Below are 23,786 nucleotides of genomic sequence, written 5' to 3' on the forward strand. Positions count from 1 at the left end.
CTTCTACTGCCCAGTACTTTTTCACCTTAGGGCCACCATGGGGGTCATGCTTTACTGTGCATTCATAGGACTTAGTAATGATCCTCTGCCTGAAAGAATTTGCACCGTCTAGTGGCAAATGGAAGAAACAAAATCATCGAGGTACGTACAGTCTCTATTAACCTTTATGCATCACTGGCTCTGAAATGTCCTGTTTATTGATGTTGTAACGATTATTTTTTTATTTTATTTAATCTGGAATAAAAGTACAGTTTGACATTTTCAGCAAGTGTGACCAAAGTTTCCCAACTTAATGCATGACTGACGTTTTGAATTTACCAATCCGAAACTCAACAGTTCGCTTTTGTCCCGCCTACTTTGGCGCGTCAGTCCAATCACAGAGCTCTCCTTGGCGGCGGTGGGCGGGGCAGTTACATCGCCGACAAAAGGTAACAGGTTGCATTCCCAGCAGCGTAATGAACTTCTTGCTGCGATAATTTGTGTAGGGGCTGTTCTTCCACCCGCTTTCAGAGTGGACTTTGATGGATCTGTGAACATATTTGAATTATTATCCGTCTACGGGAAGAGAACCGTCAAAGAAGAGCTGAGGGATAAGTTCAGGATAAAAGGTAACTTTTCAGTTGGATTTGGACTTCTCATAGCCAGACGGCTAAGCCGCACGGTCACTACTTCTCAGACAGTTAAACGCTTTGTGAGCCATTTTCTGGTGCTATGTGATACTTCTTTCCGCTTTTAATTAAGTGAACAAGTCATAAGTTATAACAGAGGTATGTCACAGTGGGTCTCTGTTATTTGCCCATTTAGATGGACAGCTAACGATTCTTGGAGAGTAAGGAGACTACTATCAGCTAAATTCGGGATGACGTTTGTCCGTTAAGCGATGTGAAAAGACTGATAAATGTTTACGGTAAACCTGGAAGGGTTACTGGGCGTCTATAAAAGTAGGGGAATATTTATGAGTGTCATTTTATTTACAAACGGATTCAAATTTGAATGCATTACTATTTTATTTGTATACACTTTAAAAGATCAAGTATAAGTGTAGCCGTGTCTGTGTGCACACCTGTGCTACCAGGTGATGCGGTATTGCTATAACTGTTAACTGAGATACAGTTTAGCCGCAGCGTTCATGCCCTTAAGCTCTATGTAAACACAATTAAACGCTCTGCTTCGGATAAGCAGAGAACAAAACGTGACAAACCCTGATAGTTCCTGCATCTCAGCAGAAGAGAGGAGCTCTCACAGCTCAGACGAAACTGATGACCTAATCAGCAGCAGAGTATTGAAGTAGGGAAGGGACCCTTTAATATGTCATAAACACAGTTTCATTTTTACTGTAGTTTTATATCAGTATAACCAGGCACCAACTCACAGTTTAATTTTTCCCCCACTCATCTGTGTAGTAAAATGCCAGAAATCAGCCTCTTCATCACTTTCTGCTCAAGCAGGTGAGTGGGACAAAGGAACAAGTGTCATTTAGGCATTCATGCGTGATCCTAATACAGTGTCATTTGTGTACTATTTGGTAACAATAGAGCCTGGCTTTGTAATACCAATTAACTCCTTTGGACTTACAAAAAGAAATAAGTGGCCATTTTTGTTTGAGTGTGAAAGAGGAGCAGTGGCATGTGTGGAGAGAGGACAAGGGTCTGGCTTTATGTCAAGAGTGTAACTGAGAGGGAGAATACTCTAAGGACCAAGTGGAAAGCTGTCCACTAAGAGAAGACAAGGAGTTACTTAGGCCCTTACAATTGCACTTTTCAGGCTATGGCTATAAAACTTATGGTTCAAGAAGACTGTGTACCTGTTTCTCAAAGAATTAAATTCTGTAAACTGACAATACTAAGTTTAGTTACTGGTTAAAGTGATTAATGAAAAAAATTCAAAGCTGCTTAACTCTCAGTGTTATTGTAAATATAATAAGCTACTGAAAATTCAGTCTTGATTTTGGAAACAGTAGTTTGACCATTACAATAAATAAATTGAATATCTCCCTTTCAGCCAAGTTTCAGCCACCCAGCACTTCCTGTTTTCTACTTCTGTCGATTTGCAAAGTTATTTGCAGGTTCATGATCAAATTGTCTTTACTTGGAACCTTTTTGCTAACACGAGCTGCCTTCAGGTTAAGGTTTATCCATTTCACATAAAACAATATATTTAGGTTACTACACACTGTTAATTCATTTTGTTCAGCATAAATAATAACTCAAGAGTTTTTGCTCTCTAACGATAACTAACCTGCAGCCTTTCCTGGATCATTTTTAGACCAGTCACAAAGATGATGATACTGTAATCACATGTGAGTCAGCAGAGGTGCTTGCGTGATTCCACAAGTTGCTGTTTTCCTCCTCTCCCGCTGTTACCTCCTAATTCTATTTTCCATTCCATCTCAGATCTTAACAGACAAGCAACTCCAATTCAATTAACTGTATGAGAATTCAATATCAGGCCAAAGGCAGTGGTCCTGTCAGCATAACTGCAGGGCAATGACTGGCAAAAGCACCACCATCAGGTGGGCAAGTAAGCCTAAAAAGGCTGGTTCATTGCTTATGTTATTATTAGCGGGCAATCAGTTTGAGATTTTCATTGGCTGATGCTCATGTGGAATGTTTGGAGAGCAGAGTGGCCAAAGCCATTATGTAATACTGGTCTCACATTTTACACGTAATAAAGTAAACAGTTTATTATTAATAACAATAGAAATGCAGGAACATATCTTAAATTAACATTTATTTTATAGTGTAATACATCAGCATTGCCTTTGTTTGCCAAAGTAGTTCAAGTCTGCACAATGCCCTTTGTTCGTTTCAAGATAAAGCTTGCAGTAGCCCTAGGTGTTACTGACACAGCACAGGTTCATCCTGAAGAGGTACAAAAGGAAACCAGCTTTGGGGAACAACTTTTTAGAGGGAGGTTTGAATACTGAAATTTAGGTATTGAATCCAACTTTTTGTAATCATATGGTTTTTAGGAGGGAAGTAACTTAGGGGGATAGTCTTTGCATTCTCAGAATCGCTGCCCTTGTTTTCCGCCCCACATCCGCTGGACAATGGGATGAGTTCCCCCTCACCAGTGTCCCTCTGAGTTGGCAGTGCATTCTTCCTCTGACACAAATAAAAAATGAAACCCATGAAAACATGCAGATGAACAGATACACAGAGAAGACAACAGTCTCTGCTTTACAGTTGCCATCTTGTTAAGTCAGTCTGGCCAGAATTTTGCAGATCCATCTACTTAAGAAAAGTGTGTCACATTATATGAATGGATATTTAATGCAGTTTTTTATGTCTATGCAACCATTACTAGCGCATGACATGTTTGCTTGAGTGTAAAGACAGTAGGCTGCAGACTTCATGCACGACTTCACAAACTTGTTGTGACACAGTGCTTCCTCTGTGGTTCCCACAGGGTGGGAGAAATCATCTAACTGCACAAATCTGGTAAGTGGGTCTGTCAACGGACAGTGTCCGTGCATAAGACAAACTTACATGGTTGCGCATGCCATATTTAATGACATCATTCGTTCAGGCCGGCCATTACATTCACCTATGTTTGCACTAGGACCTGTGCTTGAGCAAGACCCTCCTTCTTTGTTCTCTTTGCTGACTGTGTTTTATCTATTTCTCTCTCAGAATAGCTTTGCTGGTTTTCTTGTTTTATACTTCTCAAAATCAGTCTTGGGATTAAAAAAAAAATAAAATAAAAAATCTGTGTTTAGGTTTTAAATAATGTATGGATGTATGTGTCTGAGCCAAACAGGGTTATATATTTTATGTTTACTTTTGTAGTAAGTCCTTTGTGTGTGTGGGAGAGTGGGTTGATTGTAGGAACAGCTTGACTTTGGGTTTCATCATACAAAGTACTGATAAGAACAGAAAAGCACCATGCTTTCTTTCTCTCACTTCACCCTCCCTTTCTGTCTATCGGCCCAGTTTCTGTCTCTCACCTCAGAGAGCTGTTGGGGGAAGTGGAAGGTGCAAAGCAGAGAGGTCAGGAGGCAGTCTTGTAATGGTTTTACAGTGTGTTTAATGAACCACAGCATTGCAACGATGGGTACTACAGTGTCACCTAACACAAGCTGTAATTATTTGAGGTGATTGCAGGAATGCTTGTGTCAGTGACTAAGCAGAAGGTGTGGTGAGTTGAATTTTAAAATGGATCATAAGTGTAGTACTAGTGAAGATTAGAGAGTTAAGGCAAAGAAAAAGTGGAGAAGTGACAAACACTGAAAAGTGCAGTGTCACTGATTTTCTTGGCTTCTGCCTGATTTCATTTTCAGCTTTATTTATATAGTACTTTTTAAACAAGAATGCAAACCCCAGTGCTTCACAGAAGAGAAACTCAAACACATACATAACAGAGTGAAAATAATACTTCAAAAGCTGTTTGCTAGAAGAAACAAATTAAATTAAATTAAAAATACTTTATTTATCCCAGACGGAAATTACAATGTGGTAGTAAAATTTTATAGTATATCCTAATAATAAATGTAATAATAAAATAAGTTACATATAAGATCTTTTTAAAAGTCAAGTTTAAAGACTTGTTTTTTAAAAACCGTTTCTGGAAATAGCTCTGAAACCTCCAGAAATTTCAAAAGGTTTAGTTTGTCCTCAGAGGGAGAGTTGTCTATAGGTGTGTACTCTCAGGTTAATGACTAATAGAAAGCACAGAGAACAAAGTTCACACAAGCAGTGAAGAGCTGGAAACAAACTGTCAGCGCCTGTAAATTTGAGTTTTCTGTATTTGATTAAAGCCAAACTGTATCTCTCAGTTTTCACATTTCAGAATAGCTTGTCTTTGTTCAGGAATTCCTTCTTCGATTTCTTAATCAGAGCGATTTTCTGGTTGATACAGATATTTTAATACTTCTATTTATAAGAACATAAGTTATTGTAATTTTTGTATGTATGTATATATGTTTCATTAAAAATTATAAACACATATTGTTTTAAAATACTATCTTCTAAACCAATGCAAAAAAAAGGAATGTTTGAGCATCCAGTGTGATCACAGGCAAGATTTCAACCTTTTTTTTCCCAGCTTGTAGCTCTGTGAGGATTCAGAGTTGTCTCAGATGCACTGCTGGCCACACAATTTTTAATGAAACAAATAAAAAATAAATAAAAAATCTTTAGCTCATGCCTCCTTGAGGTACTCTGTAGCAAATGTCTTCGTATTTCTGCCCATTATCTTGCAACAGAAGACAGTCTGATGTTTTCCTCTGGTTAGTCTCAGTTGCTGTACTACAACACAAATCCAAAATCCATCCCTGAAGTCTTCCTAATGCAAACTAATACAGGTGTTAATTTGCAAACTGTTGATGCTAAATTATGTGATGAGAACAATGTGAATATTTTCTGCTTGTTACAGCCAAGTTTGGACTTTGATTTGTCCCTTTAGCAATCCTACAGCTTCTTTCAGAACGTTCTTTTGGCCTCCAGGACCTCATCATGTCCCCCACTGTTCCTGTTAACAGACATTTCTTCACAGTACATACTGAAGAAATGGCTACCTTTGCAATCTTCTCAGAACCTTTTCTCTAATCTGTTCAGATCTTTTAATGGATAATTAAAGACAAAAGATGTATCCTGGTGTTCTGGTGCAACAAATAAGCCACAAGCATTTCTCCCATGATTGCTCTAATCACATTGTCCTCTCTTCTTATTCTTATTTTTGTGGTTTTTTCAGCATGACTACACAGTCCTCAGGCCGGAAGACCCCAGTGGACTACGGCGTCCAGATCCGCTTCATCAACGATCTTGATGACACTGGTGGAGGCAAACCTTTGTCCCAGTCTAAAACCAAGTCTCAGACCAACTCCAAATATGGCGTAGCAGTCCGGGTGCAGGGTATAGATGGCCAGCCATATGTAGTCCTGAAGGATGGACAGAAGGGGGACTCGTACGGGGTCCAGCTCAGGACTGAGTATCCCTCCGGCTACCGCAGTCTTCCTCGGAACAGAGCGAAGGCAGAGTCAGGAACAGAAGGGGCAGATGTAGGAGTAGAAGGACAGGGAGGGGCACTACGCCGGGCTCAGTCTCATGGGTCACTACTAGACAGGGATGAAGGAGCTGGCAATGAGGATTTTCAGCTGTCTAGACCACCTGGGGATGGAAAGTCTGGTAGTTACGGGAATTTAGATGGAGGAATTGGAGTAAGGGTAGCCAGAGAGGAGGTATGGGATATCATTGGTAAGGATCAAGCAGGACTCAATAGGTACCAGGGTTCAGTGATGGACAATCAGTCATACCCCGACAATCCCAAACAAGTCAGTGAGCTTCAGTCAAATCAGACACAGACTCCTGTGAACAGGCTGATAAACAGATTTGATGGTGTAACATCTGGAGGGCAGCAGAGAGGACTCTCTCCTGCACAGCAGTATCCCAGAGCTACATCTCCTCACATCAACCCAAAACCCTTCACCTCTCCTCCGTCCTCAACCCACAGCAGCTTGGGACGCAGCCAGGCTTCTGTCCCCAAAGTTCCTGGACACCCAGCCAGTAAGTGGGCATCGGAGGAGCAGCTGCAGACTGATCTGAGCGACCAGCAGGTAAGAATTCTTTTCTGCTTTTCTTCTACAGTGGATTTTTAGTGAGCTCTAAACACCTTCAAGCATGCAACATTGCAAGAGTAGTTTTCTGATCTATGTCTTAAGGTGACCCCTGACCTTTTACTGGACCAGTTTCAGAGTGCAGAGATGAGCAGTGATGAGGAGCAGGCCATGAAGGCTGTTTACAACATCTTAAGACAAGGGTACAGCCCTCCATCTTATTTTTCCATTACAGCCTAGGCACATCCAGTCAAACTAATCAGATGGTAATAATTTAACCTCAGTGTGTTTCTTTTAGGTCTAATGAGAGTGATGTTGTCATCAAGCACAAAGTCAAGACAATTTTTCAGAAGATTCAGAGCATAAAGGTTTGTTTTTCTTAAAAATGTTTAAATCCGTGAGGATTTTCCTTCTATTTGATAATGAAACAGGAAACATATACGTCTCTTTTTACACTTTTCTTGTTAGCAACCTAAAGAGAGCCCTCGAGAGGAGTGGATGAGAAAAAAAAGGGAGCTTGAGACAAAGGTGGCTGAGCTACAAAATGACCTGCGGGAAGAAAGGAGGGTAAGTGGAGCTGAGAGAAAAATATAAGGAAGAGGCAGCTGTTTATTAAGACCTTCAATCACAGTTAAATATTTTCCCTTTTTCTTCCCATTTTTCATGGATCAAAATAAAAGAAGCTACAAGCCGAATTTTAGAGACAGGGCTTAAGTTCTGTTTAGAAATGTTTGTTGGGGACTATGGAGTATCTGGATTATTTAAATGTAGACTAATATGTAGCACATAACCTTACCATAACACTACTTGCAGACAGGAGGAATCATACTGACTTATTTTGATTTATTAACCTTTCGAGGCTGCTTTCATATGTACAAAGGAAATGCTTTAGAGCTAATATCTCTGCTTGGGCAATGACCAAGAAGGACCTACACTTAGATATTTTCAATGTGGAACATTAAAGTTTGTAAGGTGTTGTTTGCTGCTGATTGCTTTCCATTTGGTTTGATGCAAGCAAAGCCCCGCTGCAAAGACCTTGGTTCATGGATTGCCTGATCCATGTTTTGATCCGTTCATTTTTGATGGCTTTGTTTCCCTGACTGGTGAACATGCTGACAAGCAGCCAGTTCAAATATTAGAGATACTGGGGGATCACTGTCCATGATTCTCGCCAGTGCTTTGCCCTTTTCAACACACTCAGCTTGTGGTTTCAACTCGGTATTACATGGCATCGAAATGAGGTATGTTCCCACACCTGTACACCGCGTTTACATAAAGTACAAAAACTCAACACTGGTTTCTTTCCTGTCGCTGTTTGTCTGGATCCGCCCATAAAAAGAGTCAGCATGTTGATAGGGAATGATGTTGCGGGTGGTTTAGTGGCTCCAAATTTAGAAGTGTTGGATGACCCAATAGCCAGTAAAACACCAGACTCTTCCTCCAGGCTGTATCCAGCTTGTGTGGTCACAGTCATGCAAAAATGCTGACATTTTTCTTTCAGATTCAATATTCATGTCACCATTCTTAGAAGACGATGACACAGTAGGTGTGTCATCAGAAAGAGAAATGTCAGCGTTTTTACGTGATTGTGCGGGCTTGACCACACAAGCTGGATAGTTGAGGGTCTAATTACGTCACAACTCCAGTAGAGTTGGAAGAAGTTTTGGAGCACCAAGAGTCAGACACGTCTCATTCTGATGACATCACACCCCTTGTAACCTGAGAACATTTATCTGCAGCTCAGCGAGCTGATCCAACATTACAGAGATGTTTCGATAGTGTGAAAAGTGTTAAACACACCAAGAAGGAAGAGCAAGCCTACATTGTGGATGTATTCTGATGTGTAAATGGTCTCCAGCCAGTGCAGACGGCTCAGATTGGAGCACAGTAAAACAGATTGTGGTGCCAACCCAGTACAGACAAAAAGGTTTTGTCATTATCGCATTAAAGTTAGTGGTCTGGACAATCCTGCAATTGTGCTCTTTGTTTTAGGAAGAGTTTACCAAGGCTTGTTTTAAATGTAGTTTGTGGTCATTGAAAAACACATTCAAATAAAAAAAAAAGATATTTACTCTTAAGATTGTACAAACAATTGTAATACAATTGCCTCATTAGTGTTTCTTTTTTGCACCACAGCTCTCTGTTCAAACTTAATATTTAAGTTAACTTGCAGAATTTATTTTAATTTCTTTTCTTTTTTCAGATATTTAAACTTTTGGTCACGAATTTTTTTTTTAACTAACTTCTCCTGGGTGTTCATCTTTTTGAGTCTCTGCTAAGAGGTGACAGCAGCGCTGTTGAATGAATGGAGGGAAGACACTGACTTTGGGCTGCGTCTTGTTACCTGTTCAAATTCCTTCCCTCTGAGAAAAAAATTTGCATTCTTGGATGTACTCAATTCCCAAAATGAATATTTTTAAATAATAATTATAATAGTATAAAATGGACAGAAAAGATTATTTTAGAAAGGAAATAACTTGAGTTCTTTATCTGCTCTGTGCAAATGGTCATCATCAGGTAAACCATCAGGAGGTTGTTGGTTCTTATTTATTCCAGACAGGAAGCCATCAGTCTTGTTGTGGTCCACCACCAGTATTAAACCACTCTCGTCTAATTTCTGCCTTAGATTTCTTTTAATGCCAGTTTCACGTTTTTCACAGAACATAAATAAAGGCAGATAGTATAATGGATGTGATGTCATAGTATGAATATGAGAATTGTGGAGTGTTTTTGTGGTTGCATCATCATTTGTGTTATATTTACAGCAAATTGCCAACTGTTTTGTTTTTGTTTGTTTTTTTGTCTCAGTTGCAGTTTTATGATTTTGAATAATTGCATAGTTTAGCCCAACATTATCTGAATAATATCTTTTCATTTAATCCTATTTTATTTTCAGATTCACACTAGAATATGGTGTTTTGACTCCATTCTGAGTTTTTATTATCACCAGGCTTTCTTAGTTTAATCCAGGACTCCATAGTCTCAGACTAACTAAAACAACCTTAAACCAAGATTAGGAAAGTGATTTAAATGTGCCATTTTAACTAGAACAGATCCTGGCTTTCTCTAAGCCCTGTCTCTGAAACTGGCCCTGCAAGTCTCTCCTTACAATATCAAATCTTTATGCTCAGAAAGGGCAGTGAAAGAACTGAATTATGTATGTGGGGATTTGTGGTGCTAACTTAGACCCAGGTCTTTCTCACTTCAGTGTGGTCATTGAAAATGGCCAAAGCGTACCCTGCCAAATTACCTCTGCTGTAATTACATGGATCATATCCAGAGCTGCACGTAAACACTTGTCCGAGTGTCCTTAAAATGAGAAATGGCCTCAACAAACATGTCATTCTGTTGAGAGAAAAAAAAAACTATTCTGAGTTTTCATGCCTTTGTAGCTAATCGAACCAGGATGTCTGAGGGGGTTCTTTAGAGTGTGCTTCAGATTAATCCTCAGATTAATCCCTAAAGCCCTCTGGCCCTGTCAGAAGTGCACACACAGAACAATCTAACTTCTATAATGACTCATTATATGTTGGTTTAAGGAGGCTTTGCAAGTCTTAATCTCTAATAGTTCTAAATAACTTAAGCTCTTTGCATTTTGATCGATGGGCAGCAACATTCCTGAAAGCCTGTTGTTTATGGCGTCAGAGCCTCCTGATGTCTTGTGTTTCACCGCTCTCATTTATTCATCATGTCTGCTTGTCTGTAGGACTCTAATAGCAATTCTGATCTCGCTCTGAAAGCTGAGCTCGAGTCCTGTCTCGATGAAAATCTGCAACTCCAGGAGATGCTGGACAGGAAGAAAAAAGAATTAAATGAAACTCAAACAGAGTGAGGAAGCAGCAGCATACACACACTCAAACACAAAGACTTTAGAAAGCAGGAGTGCTTGGTACCATTCTTTGTGCTTCATGAGTCAGAGAGTTTCATAAAACAAGTGGCTACTGTAACATCTTCTCAAGATAGAGAAGAAAATCAGTTATTTAAATTTAAAGAATCATTCATGAGTGTCAGGTATGCTGTCTTCCTTGCAGGCTGACTCAGCTGCGTATGGACAGGGAGAACGCAGAGACGCGTGTCAGAGAGATGGAGGACCAGCTGGCTGAGTTTCAAGATGAGATAAGGAAAGAAAACGGCAGCAAGACGGTAAGACAACATTGTCACATAGATTGTATGTTGTTTCTTTGTTTTTTGTTTAAATAAGATTAAATTTAAAGTGTTTATTGTCAGTAAGGAAACAAGTTTCCCTGAACAATGAAATTCTTACTTTGCCATCCACACTGAATGCCATAAAAAATGATAAAATAGAAGAAAAACTACTTAATAACTAGAGAGAAGATGAAGATAAGATAAAAAAAACTGAGTAAATAATCTTTGTACATAAATGTGGAGTGTGCTACATAAACTGTTCAACAATGAATAATTAGCTGTGCAAAAACTTTCATGTGGTAGACAGTAAGAAGCTTGTGCAATATAAGTTATAAATCAAATCAAATCAAAATTTATTTATAAAGCACTTTTTGTGCCACAGGCAACACAAAGTGCTTTACATGATTTAAAACACTTATGCACATTAGAAATAAAACAAGCCTTTGCATACATCAAAGTAGAATTACATAACAATAAAAACACTCATTAAAATATTTCACACAGTCGCACGCACACACGTGTGTAAGCAGGCTGTACAAACATGACTTTCTAATTTCTGTCTCTGAATTGAATGTTGGTATAAAATACTAAAAGTGATAAACATCTGGCCTGATGCTGCTGTGAGGAAACAATATCAATGTCATGGGGATCCATTCACACTAGTCCACCCATGTCCAACAGCAGCAACCACCCCCAAAAAGACAGACCGGGGCCCACACCACAGCCATAAGGCTGCAGTGCAGGGCCCCAGCCACCCCGATAAGTGTAATCACTGCGGCAACAGCCCCCAGACCGAGCAGGCAAAATCCCCGGCGTGGAGGATCCCCACGAGGAAAACACCGGAGTTTAAATAACCTTAAGAAAAAACAAGAACAGCTAAGGCTGAATAATTGCATAAATAAATAAATAAGAAGTACAGTTAGTAAAATGAAAATAAAATAATGTGAAATAAAATGATGTAACAAATTAAGATCAAATAATTTTTAAAAACATCAACAGTCTCTGCAGCCCTGAGGCCCTCTGGCAGACTGTTCCACAAATGAGGGCCATAACAATGGAAAGAGGCCTTACCATATGTCTCGGTCCTCACCTTTGGAACAACTAAAAGACCAGTACCAGAGGACCTCAGGGTCTGCGAAGGTTCATGACTTAAAAGAAGGTCTGATAAAAAAGAGGGCCCAAGACCATTAAGACATTTATGAACTACTAAAAGAACCTTAAAATCAATCCTGAAATGCACGGGGAGCCAATGCAGCGATTTTAAAACTGGTGTGATGTGCTTCCGCCCTCTGGTCCTCTGTATGGGGTCAATGTGGCATTTGAAGCGTTGTCTTTGGTAATACAGACTCGTTTCTTTCCACCAGGTCCCCATAGCTGTTGTTTGTCTCAAACCAGCCGCTATGTTCTGCCCCGTGTGATCTGGAAAAAGTGAGTCTGGAGACATTTCGTTTTCAAGTTGAAATCTGCGTCAATAAAATTTAGCGCAACATTTATATACGGCTCTATGGTGCGGCTTGACCACAGGTCCGTAGTGGTGGCGAAACATTGGACTGTAGCCACGTCCTTCACAACACCCTCACCACACTCATCATCCAGGGCAGGGAGAGATACTCCACTAACATGGAGGCGAGATGGCAGTGATGCCGTTTGTCCAAAGGGTTGATGAGTTTCTTAAATCCCGTTTATAACGTTTGTCTTTCTGTGTCTCTGGAAGCTGGTGGATTATTTAGTCACGACTCACAAAAATTTAACATTTTTCTATTTTATTGTTTCGCGTCACAAGCCCCTGTGTGCACGTCTGCGTGAACATTTCACATGCACAAATGTGGCCTGTCGCTTGGCTGGAGAAGGGCAGCGATTTTCGCCTCATCGTGCAAATTCGATAGAAAATCAATGGAGAAGGAGTGAAGTCGCCTCCCGTTTGTCCAGCCCATAACTGGCGAGGAGTCTGCAGCAGAGCGCTTCAGTGCCAGTGGCAGTCGATTTGCAACTGAAAACAGCACAAGAGGAAACTGCAAAGGACAAAAATAATCGGATCCTTACATTTTTATGATCGTTGAAAACCCAGATCGTAATTGTGATTAAAATTTGATTAAGCGCCCAGCCCTACCCACACTTGACTTTATGGATTCCTGAGGAGCATGTTTCCATACTTACAAAAAATTGGCGTTCTGTGAGATGGGAGTAAAACCATTTAAGAACAGTACCTGAGAGGCCCACCAGACTTCTGAGTCTGTCCAATAGTCTGAGTCTGTATCCAAGGCAGCACTAAGATCCAGTAAAACCAGAACAGAAAGTTTCTGTGAGTCTAAATTAAGTCTAAGGTCATTAACAATTTTTAAAAGGTCTGTCTCAGTACTGTAGTTTGTCCTATAAGACACATAAACAGTAAACAATATTGCAGTTACTGTGGCTGACAATATATAGTCAGTGTGCAGGGTGCAGCCCGTTGTTATGGACTCCTATCAGCTGTCAAGGAGTCTGATGGCCACAGCATCTCTGATGGAGATAATTTCTGATTTAAAGGGGTAATGCACACAGAAATGTGCTTTTTGAGCTGTAAACAACACAGTATTACTTAATTGTGATGTATAGTATAGTGTATAGTGTTGATAAAATGTGTTTTTTTTATTTAATTAAAAAAACAGGACTTTGTGGGTAAAAAAGGCTCATTTTTTCAGCATAAAACCAGGTTTTGTTTTTCATGATGTTGAATTGTCTCTTTATCACAAGAAAAATTTAAAAACCCCACAGCCCCCTCCCTCCAGATGGTCCTGCCTTGCAGGCATAGAAAACCATGCCCACCAACTTATATGAAGGGATGTTAACTTATATGATGTAGATTTGCTAGTTTCAGACTTCAATTCTTTCACAAAGTTTCTGATGAAATATTCCTGCAATGGGATGGGTTTGTGCTTTTGAGGTGTGTAAAAGTAACACCAGACTTTAGTTTATACCTGCTGATCCTCGCCTGGCGACAGACGGCAACTCAAATTGTGGCAACGGCAACTTACAGCGGCACTTCCTGCAGCTGCCGTGAGTCTCCACAGCTTTCCAGAGCTGCTGGAGCTGCTGTCAGGTCAGCATAACAGCGCTAACGGCTCAGACTGATACGGTTCAGGACCACCTTGTTCTTGTGTAGCTGAGGAGATTCAGGAGGGGAAAAGTCTTCCACCTCAAAGACAGCTCTGTGGCGTAGGTGCTTTGTGAATCACTTTGCATCTGGCTAGTGAGCTGAGCTGCTGTCTGTCAATCATTTCTGTCTTTGCATCCCGACCCACCCACTCTCCGCTGTCTGATCACCTCCCACCCCAACCCTTGCAGCTTCAGGCATTTTTCAAAATACGGCAGTGGGTAGAGTTACACAGAAAGTAGGGTGTGTAGTTACACTTTAAATCTAAAATAGGTAAGATGAGAAAGCTTTTGTAAAAAGCAAGATCATTCATTCCTGTTCAAGAGAAGCTGTGGAGGAAGTCATCACTGAGTATCAAGTTAATACTCTACTTCCTCTCTCTGCAGGACCTTGTTTCTTGTCAAGCAGAGCTGATGGAGGTTTGCCAGCTGAAACAGAAGCTGGAGGAGACACTTAGACAAAGAGAACGGGAACTTACCGCTTTGAAAGGCGCTCTGAAGGAGGAGGTGGCAACACATGACAAAGAGATCGAAGCTCTCCGAGAGCAGTACAGCGCTGACATGGAGAAGCTCCGCGGCAGCATGGAACAGGTGTCTCAGGTGTGCAACTCTCACAGCACGCCTTTAATGTCACTGAAATTTGACTTGAAAATGTTTTGAAATTGTAGACACACTGTGCAAACCAGACCGGCTAAAAGAGATGCAATGAGAAAAAAACTGACAACAACATCAGACATCACCCATAGCTCTCTAAGAAGTAATATTATATATTTTATATACTACATACTGTTATACTATTATATACATATACTACTAAGAAGTACTAATATGTATTTTGTGAGGAAGGATCTGCTTCAAGGAGTGTTTTAGTGATTTTTAGACTGCAAAATCAGATGATGCCAGCACCCCTGCCATGTAGTCATAATCAAAGTTTCCAGTCTCCTGATTCAAATTGATTTTACTCAAGTCTGGAGTTAATTAGGTTACTTTCTACTTGTTTTCCCTTTACATCAGATAAATATCAATGCTTGAGGAATTGAGGTTTTTATAAAGGAATGCTTTAGTTTCCTTGAATAGAAGTTTGTGTAAAATTGTACACTTACTAGTATAAAACTGAGTAAGAAAATGGTAATACAAGTCCTTTTCCACCTGCAGTATTAATCTGTACATGCTAAAAATGAAAGTCTGTACCTGACCTGATGGGCCCAGATGTGGAAAACTGACTAGCTAGCGGGAGCTTCAAAACAAGGTGGAATCTACGTGATTTAAACAAATACAGAGTTCTCAGATCAGTGTGCAGTGGCTTTTTCAGCTTACCAACCTGATTTACAACTACAACTATGACCAATATTACTACTTTAAGTTTGAAAGTAACAAAGATTATCTTTGTGTGTTTGTTGCAACATCAATGTCTTAACATTTTACCTGACACACTACATGACTAACATCAAGTTTAGTTTGGTTTAGAGATGCATGGTTACATTTGCCTAACATGATCATTGGCTATTTGGCTTGTAGACGGCAGTAAGCACATTGGCAACAAGGATAACATCAAGTGATGGCAGCAGCAGATATTTATCTGGTGTTTCGAGGTTGTTTTGCATTGACTTTGTTGTTAAACGAACATGATTTATTTGCATGAGAGGGGATCATTGGATCAGTATTGGATCATGTAAACAGAAGTCACTGAATTGGCAATGATTTCCTTGGCATTAAAGAGAAAGTGAAAGACACAAACAGTCCTATCAGCTGTTGCCCACATTGTTAGTTTTAACACAGTATCAGAACTTCACAATCTGTACAACCTTGATTTGCTCATTTGTGACATTTTTACCAGCACAAAGTTGACATGTCTGTATTTTTGAAACCTTTACAAAAACATTACACACAACTTAACCTGGAAGTGTTTTTATTATCACATTAACTGATTATTAGAGCTATGTGACTAGGATTAATGGCAGGTTCACTTTGTACCATAGTAGCAAAAGTCAAGGATTAGATTCATATCATAATTAAAATTCATATGTCATGGCAGCCATTGTCTAAACACTAGTCATGTAGACTATAACCGTTAAGTGATGTTGGCACAGAACGAACTCTTAAAGTTTCATAATCATGAGACCGTTCAACAGTCCACTTCAAACACATTTTAAATGTTTGAGATGAAATATAATGCATCTCAATTGTCTTTCTCTTCAGTCTCACGCAGGAATCGAGGCCGAAAGGCAGCGTGTGAATGCATCGGTTCGCTCCTTACAGCAGCAGCTGGAGGACTGTCGAGACGAGAGCAGCCACTGGATGGAGCAGTTTCATGCCACCAGAGATGAGCTTCGTACAACTAAACAGAAGTGAGTTTGTTCAAGCTTAACAATCACATTGCTCATGTGGTTTATTTGTTATTACCTGCCAGAGTTTAGTTATTTCCAGTGTTCACCTGCTCATGGACTTTATCAGTGTCTTTTTAGGGTTTCTTTTTGCACTTACTACTCATGTGTTTGTATTTTTCTCTCTCAATTTGCCTGGTCACTGTTTCTGCTGCTCTCTGTCAGAGAGCCACCCAGCAACCCTGAAACACAGTGAGGGTCACTGATTTAACAATGTTTGTGTTTAGATTTGCAGAACTGTAGCTGTGACTAACGGTGCTAACAACTTTGTCCTTGTAGAGTTATGGCTATTTACACCCTCTTCACAGAAGTCATGACTCACAGCCGCAGTTCATGACTGACATTAAGTTTTATTTCCCTTGTGAAGGAGTGAGCATCAAAAACTATTCATATTCATTGCATAATATGAGCTCCAGTGTGACTGTGGACAACACAATGGCTAAGAACTAAAAACATTAACAGTGTGACGCTTTGGGAAATTGTAGTTTCACTCTTCACTGTATTCATATTGTGGACATAAACTATATATTAAAGCAGAAGATATCAAGACAGAGGAGTGGTGTGGATAGCCTTGATATTTTTGTTTGTGTATTTCAGATTAGATGTTGTAGTCTTCTTCCTGTGATTTAATCTGACTGTAACGCAGTATGTTGGAGTGCTGATTTATTTTGTTTGAAAATTAAACAATCACTCATTGCTTACGTACATTCCACAGCAAAATTTTGATTTGACCATACAATCCAGCTACTGCTGATCAGATAATGAAGCATGACTGTACATTGATTAGATGGATGTGTGCATTTCTCAGCTTTCTGCAGTTCCGTCTAGAGAAAGAGGAATTTGAGGATGAACTGAAGGACCTGAAGGAGAAAATGAGCACAATGAAACAGACGCCAGACCCCAGCCACACACAGTGTCTTAACCAGGTGCAGTAAATGTACTGAAAGCACTACACATTCACTGATACACCAATGAGAGCCCTGTAAAGCACTTTGACCATTAAATTATGAAACGTCTGTTCAGGAGCTCCAGCAATGCAGTGCTAATCTCCAGAAGACCAAGTCTGAACTGGAGAAGCAGAGGACAGAGTTTGACAAGAAGGTCATGGAAGTGATCTCTTTAAAAAAATCTCACCAAAACCAGGAGGCTGAACTGAAGTATGAAATCGACAGGCTAAAAGACCAGTTGCAGAGGGCCAAAGAGGACTTTGCAAAGGCCCAAGAGAAAACTAAACGGGTTGGTTTAATCTCCTCCTAAAACAATTACATGTCTGATGTTTTCTTTGTTTATGGCATCATGAGGTCAGTGTTTTGATAAGAATTATTTGATTTTTACATTTAAAAAAGTATCGTGTCTTCGTACTCCTGCCATTAGCTCCCAGACCCAGCCTCCATGTCAGAGCTGGAGCAGAAGCTTGGTGAAGCACAAAGTGATGCCAGCAAACTCAAAGAGAAACTTTCTGTAGCTGAAGAGGAACTCGAGACCACTAAAACACGTCTGAGCAAAGCTCAGGTGGAGATTAACTCCCTCCAAGATGCCCAGAAAGATCAGGAGGCAACCAACACTCGCCTCAAAGAGAAACTCTCCAGATTAGAGGTAAAGTTTAATCTTCAGAAACACTGTCCAGCCAGGTGTATCATATACCCTGACAGCAGTAGATATACGAGCATAAGAGGATATCTTCTGTGGTTTACCTAGGTTCAGATGCAAAGCAACGCTACAGAGAGCTCAGAGGCAGAGCTGGCCCTCCACACTGAGGTGAGAGGTCTAAGATCTGAACTAGATGAGGCCAAGAGAAAAGCTTCCAGATTGAGCCAAGAGCAACGTGAACTCAGCCTGCGCCTGGAGGATTCAGAGAGGGACAAGGAGATGCTCAAACAAACCAACAGCCAGCTGGAAGAGACGAAACGACAGCAGGAGAGAACGCTGGAGAAACTCAACAAAGAAGTAAGAAGGATAGAGCTTTGTTGTACATTTGGAAATTATCAAAGAACAAACAGCTAAAGATTTTTTTTTTCTGTCAGCATGAGGCTCTCAGTGTGTCCTTAAGGGAGGAGGCGCAGGTTCTCAGGGTTCAGCTGGAGGATCAGAGAGAACGAGCACGCAAAGAAATGCAGGAGGTGCACCGTCACGGAAACGATGCCCAGTCTGAACTGGAAAGAAGTCAAATAAACCTACGGAGACTGGAGGAAGAAGTGTGTGCCTAAAACTGATTATTTTTTTTTTTAAGTTTTGTTGAGTAAGTACGTAAGTATTCCACTGCTGGTTTTAATTTTGTTATATATCTTCCTAGATGTCACGGCAGAAGAAGGAGCTTCAGGTTGCATGTGAGGAAAGAGACAACCACCAGCTGGATAAAGAGCTTCTCACCAACAGGCTGCGCCACCTCGAGGGAGAAATAGAGACCAGCAAAAACAGCCACAATGAGAAAACACGTGAGATTCGCATCCTGGAGGTACAGCGCTCACAGTTCTTCACATCTTACTGCCAAATCAAACAAATAACCTTAACAGATTTGCATATGTGATGCAGATGTGCTCCATCATTGTCGTGATATTTAAATCTGAATAAGTGTATGAAATATGAGGTGTGTGAGTTAATTACCATGATCTCTTGTGTCAGGACAAGCTGAAGCGTATGGAGTTGGAGCTGGAGGAGGAAAAAAGCACTGTGGAGATGCTGACAGACCGAGTAGCCAGGAGCAGAGACCAGATCGATCAGCTCCGCTCTGAGCTCATGCAGGAGAGATCTACAAAACAGGATCTGGAGCTGGATAAGAATGCCATGGAGAGACACGTATGTCCACACACCACATTGTGTTCCATAACAACAGTCATGATCTGTAATTCATGCCAAGATACATGTCCATGATGCACTTTTGCATCCTTTCTAAGGTTAAAATGAGTTGCAAGTTCGACACAGTCCCACTTTTGGCACTCCACATGTGTCGCTGATAAGTATTTTTGAACTGCTTTATGTGTGCCTGCAGCTGAAGGAGCTGAGGAGTCGCGTGGCTGAAATGGAGGGCCATTCTCGCTCCTCAGCAGGAGTCTCCCAGCTGGAAAACAAGATCCAGGAGTTGGAAGAACGCCTGCGCACTGAGGAAAGGTAAAGTTAAACAGAAAAAGAGGCTTTGCTTATGTATATGTTTACATTTTTTTTTTACCTTTTTTCTGTCTACTGTAACTTTTTTAATGGTTCCAAGCAAATGATATCAAACCAAGTTATAGTGGTTCTGTTTATTAGGAAGCATTTGTACAACTCCTTATGTTAGTGCTGTTATCCAACAATAAGTTTACCAGTATTTCTTTTATCAAAGATATTCCAATAGTAGCTGATATGAACAGTAGCACAATAATATACTTGCATGTCTAAAACTTCTTTTTTTTTTTCACTGAAAAAGGGAGAAGAACTCTGTTTTAGCATCTCAACGTCGCTTGGAAAGGAAACTGAAAGAGCTGAATATGACACTGGATGAGGAGAAACACACACACACTGAACAGAGAGATCAGGTATGATTATTCGTGTCAAAACAACATTTTTGACACTTTGGAACAAACAGCCAGATCTTACTTTAGCTTTCACTCGTGTTGCAGCTTGCTCTGAGAGTGAAAGCTCTTAAGAGACAGGTGGATGAGGGAGAGACAGAGCTGGAAAGACTAGAGACGCTGAGGAGGAAAGCTCAGAGAGACATGGAGGAACAGATGGAGCTCAAAGAGGCCTTACAGGCCAGAGTCACAGCTCTGGAGACTGAACTCAAGTAAGTGTTTTTCTTCCAATTTGTTACTCACTGTGAGCTTTTTATAACCATTATGCAAGACATTTCCTGGCAGGAAAAATATCACAGCGGTATTTGAGTGAGTGAGTAAAATAGAAAGAGCTTCTCGTCCTCTTTAAGTCATAGGATGTTTAAACGGCTTGTAAATGACGCCATGGTTCGGCGAACCCAGATTTCTTCAGCTCTGACACACAGACACCTGGTACAGATTCACACAACCTCCCTGAGGTGGAATATTTTGTAATGCGATGTGAGCAAAGCACACCAGCAATCAGCCACGTGTGAAAGTGGTGTTTCATCAAACTAAAATGGTACATTACCACAGGGGAAATAACAAACACGCTCCAGCTATAAGAAGGAAAAACATGTTATTGCTTTAAGTGAACTGCAGGGGGAGTGCTGTGACTGCCATTTTTAATTCTTGACTGTATACAGACAAATGTTAGAATACAAGACTGGAACAGTAAATTTGAAGAGAAAATATAATGATGGTTTGTGTCGACAGGCGGAAGACTCAAGCAGCTATGCGCCCAGCTTTGGATTCATCAGCCCTCAGCTCAGATGATGATGACAGTCTGTATGACTCTTCCACAATCACCTCCTTCCTCACTGAGAGCAACCTCCAGACCAGCTCCTGCTAAGGCAGCTCTTTGGGAGCAAGTTGAAAGTGGAAATAAAATGTAACACTGTCAAGTAAAAAGTGGAAGGAGGTGTATGTTGACTGGGAGAAAGGCCAGAGGACAGAATGGTATGCACTGCAGACAATGAGGGAGGTCCACAAGGACCTGGGAGGTAAATGACATATTGTAGAGTTTAAATGGGTTTTCCACATGAGAATGAACGGAAGGAAACAAAATATCCTAGACATTTAAAGGTATTTCCCTTAGTCCGGTTCAGTTACATGCACATGGTACATTACCCAGCATCAGGTACTAACCAAGGTACATCAGTAAAAAAAAAAAAAAAAAAACTTCAAGCCCTTTTTTACTGGCCAAAAATCCACTAACATCAGCTAACATCTGATTTTGAGTACAAAGGCAGGGTGTTTGATTACCATTCAGTAATCAGCATTCACTGACTCTGAACTAATAGTTTTTTTTCTGCTCCAACTTAGCATGACATTGAACCAAACACTCAAATGAAAATGCTGCATTTGGTGCTAGGATAGTTTTTTTTTCTTTTTCTTTTTTTTAAGGGACAGTGTACATTAGCTGACATCTCAATTTGAATTTAAAATGCAAATGTGCCAGAGTTAGCAAATGAGCTAATTAGTGGGCACAGCTCACATTTTCTTTTACAGAATGTTCTGTTTACCTACCATACTGTCTTACATAAAGGCTCTGAAACTGACAGCAACATTTTCATCAACTAAACACAAGATGGACTTTTTTTTTTTTTTATCCTGTCTGCATGAAAGCTTGCAGCTTACTCTTTCATTCCTACTGTGCCAGGTCCACAGTCCAGTCAAAAATGAAACACCAGACTGTCTGAAAACTTCTCAGAAAACAGCCAGCACATCCTGTAGGATGTAGTGTAATGCTATTCCTTCATGTTGTCATGGTTACAGGGTTACAGCCTGTAGGTTGGTGGGATTTTCTGAACTGGTTCTGAATACTTTGTAGTCATCTTTGTTGTTTTTACTGACTTTCAAAGAAACAAATGCAGCTGGAAGCATTAAAAACACAAGTAGTCTGTAGAACTTGCATGTTTTTTTGGTACAAATTCTATGTCAGATTATGTAATATATGAGACATTTCTTCAGTATAGCAAAGCTCAGCATGACTCAACACTAATTGCATATTCTAACAGGTACTTTTCTCTGCTACGGTTCCTAATGCAAATATATTTTTACCTCCTTCTTGACTGGGATATAAGCTGATTGTTGTTGGGAAAATGCAAGAAATTGACATGGCTTAAAGAAACAGGGCACTGTGGAATCTTCTGGCAACTCTGTTCAAAAGTGGTGTCTTAGTTTTGGACTAAAAACGTGCATTTCAGAACTTTACTGCAGCTACAGAGACATTATTAAAATTGTTCTCTTTGACTAAGTTGTTTGAAATAACATTTTATTGGTAATTTTTGGTTCAGTTTGACTAAGTTGTTTGAAATAACATTTTATTGGTAATTTTTGGTTCAGTTGGCTTAGAAGCCCAAACAATTTGGTACCAAAACAATTACATACAAGGTACTGTCTGCAATGGAAAATTCCAAAGAGCAAGTCAAGCAGAGTCAAGTGTAGCTGAACCATGTTGTGGTTAGTGTCACCAAGTTTTGATTTTATTGAATCAACAGTAACACTCCCCTTATTTCCTAGTGTACAAAGTTGTACTTATGCCTCTAAGTACAACAGCGATTATATGACTGAATTCTCTTCCTCGAAGTGTATTAAAAAACAACAATAAAATAACTTCAGCCAAATATTCACATAAAGTGCATTAAAAGCAAGCGACAGAACACTGCCAGATTGTAAACATTGTTCTTTACAATGATGTCCGGATTGCATTCACTGAAAATAATGACATTTTCTTTGTGTATTTGGTAAGTTCTGAAATATATCATGTGCCTGACAGATGTTTGGGACAAGAGTTTTTTCCCCTGTCCAGTCTGAAATGTCACATTCCAGATTAAATAACATACAGCAAACTAAAACAAGAAATGCACCAAAATGGAGTCTCTTGTATAGAGACATTTGTACTGTTTCCAAACTTAAATATTGCAAATGTGTTACAAAGTCTTCTTGGTATTCAGGTTTAGATTAGAAATGATTGTTGAGTCTGTACTTGAGGCAAATAGCTGGTTAAGATATAACAGGCTCAGTGGTTTGAAACTGAAAACAGTGAGTTTTCATCTCACAAAATGACTGATATGAGTATAAAGAAAATTAATATCAAACACTAATAATTTGGTTTCACTTGTTATGTAATTAAAGGTCCACATACTTTCTGTCCGATAGATACTTGAGTGTATTTGTAGAAGCTGCACAATTTCTATGCATTCCTTTATGTTATGTCTGAGAAACATGAATATACTGATTTATCACAAAGCCTTATTTTTTTTCTAAAATGATCTGTGATCAAGTTACTCTTCTGAGTATTTTTGTAAAGAATATTTAACATTTGTAGATTTGCTTGAGCTTCTTTTTGATCACTCTTGGAACAATCGGTTAAAGTAAAGATTTCTTTTATCTGCAGTTTAAAGTTCAGTGAAGCTGTAAAGTGGTACTGAACATGATTTGTTAGATGTGACAGCAGGAAAAGATTCTAGTATGTACTGTAATTGTTGACTGAAAACATGTTTTTGTCATGTATTAATTTAGCAATAAAAATATATATTAAGTTAAGCTGTTACGTGCTGTTATATTCTTTTTTGTAGTTTGTTTTTGTATTGTAGGATACACATAAAATAAGAACATTGCTCTTCCTGTCGCCTTTAACAAGTGTTGCATTCTGCCAACTACAGTAAAAGCCGTTTTACTACACTTCTCAGGAGTAACAGCTGACTTCACTGGAAAAGATCAGTGTTACGTAAAGTCAACTCTTAAAACATGACACTACATTAGAAAAATATTTCACTGCTGAATCACTTGTGATGATGATTTAAGTAATACCGAGTAGTCATGCTACTAACTTAAATCATCCACTGAAAGAATCTTTGTAATATACCACATTAGAAAGATATAATTGCTACTTTTTCCATGTTTAAAGTCTCATTAAATAGACGACAGGTCATATTCACGGACATGTACTGTCTGATGAGCAGCTCAGTAGCGTTAACATGAGATGATTAAATATGA

At 39.7% G+C, this 23,786-nt stretch overlaps 1 protein-coding gene across 6 annotated transcripts; it reads left to right on the forward strand.

Moving 5' to 3' along the window:
- Positions 1–438: 438 nt before the first annotated feature.
- LOC121641011 (cingulin) lies at positions 439–23,333 on the forward strand. 6 transcript variants are annotated; one of them, XM_041986856.1, is made up of 20 exons: positions 439–608; positions 5,692–6,553; positions 6,659–6,756; positions 6,852–6,921; positions 7,022–7,120; positions 10,260–10,381; positions 10,585–10,696; positions 14,219–14,431; positions 16,031–16,179; positions 17,024–17,141; positions 17,239–17,451; positions 17,590–17,811; positions 17,914–18,162; positions 18,240–18,410; positions 18,509–18,670; positions 18,838–19,011; positions 19,205–19,323; positions 19,619–19,727; positions 19,812–19,975; positions 20,499–23,333. In XM_041986856.1, the coding sequence occupies exons 2-20, from the start codon at positions 5,693–5,695 to the stop codon at positions 20,632–20,634; spliced, it is 3,561 nt and encodes a 1,186-aa protein (XP_041842790.1). In that variant the 5' UTR covers positions 439–608; position 5,692; the 3' UTR covers positions 20,635–23,333. The 6 variants fall into 6 exon arrangements, with proteins under 6 accessions (XP_041842790.1, XP_041842792.1, XP_041842787.1 ...); XM_041986858.1 differs by lacking the exon at positions 439–608 and adding an exon at positions 3,972–3,989; XM_041986853.1 differs by lacking the exon at positions 439–608 and adding an exon at positions 4,042–4,137.
- Positions 23,334–23,786: the final 453 nt, after the last annotated feature.

Source organism: Melanotaenia boesemani, chromosome 6, assembly GCF_017639745.1.
Source record: "Melanotaenia boesemani isolate fMelBoe1 chromosome 6, fMelBoe1.pri, whole genome shotgun sequence".
NCBI lineage: Eukaryota > Metazoa > Chordata > Actinopteri > Atheriniformes > Melanotaeniidae > Melanotaenia > Melanotaenia boesemani.

Excerpts from the sequence above, each read along its gene's own strand:
- LOC121641011 (XM_041986853.1), top strand. The coding sequence starts at position 4,106 with ATGCTTGTGTCAGTGACTAAGCAGAAGGTGTG. Across the intron at positions 4,138-5,691 it reads GTGACTAAGCAGAAGGTGTG|CATGACTACACAGTCCTCAG; the intron begins GTGAGTTGAATT and ends TGGTTTTTTCAG. Across the intron at positions 16,180-17,023 it reads CTTCGTACAACTAAACAGAA|CTTTCTGCAGTTCCGTCTAG; the intron begins GTGAGTTTGTTC and ends TGCATTTCTCAG.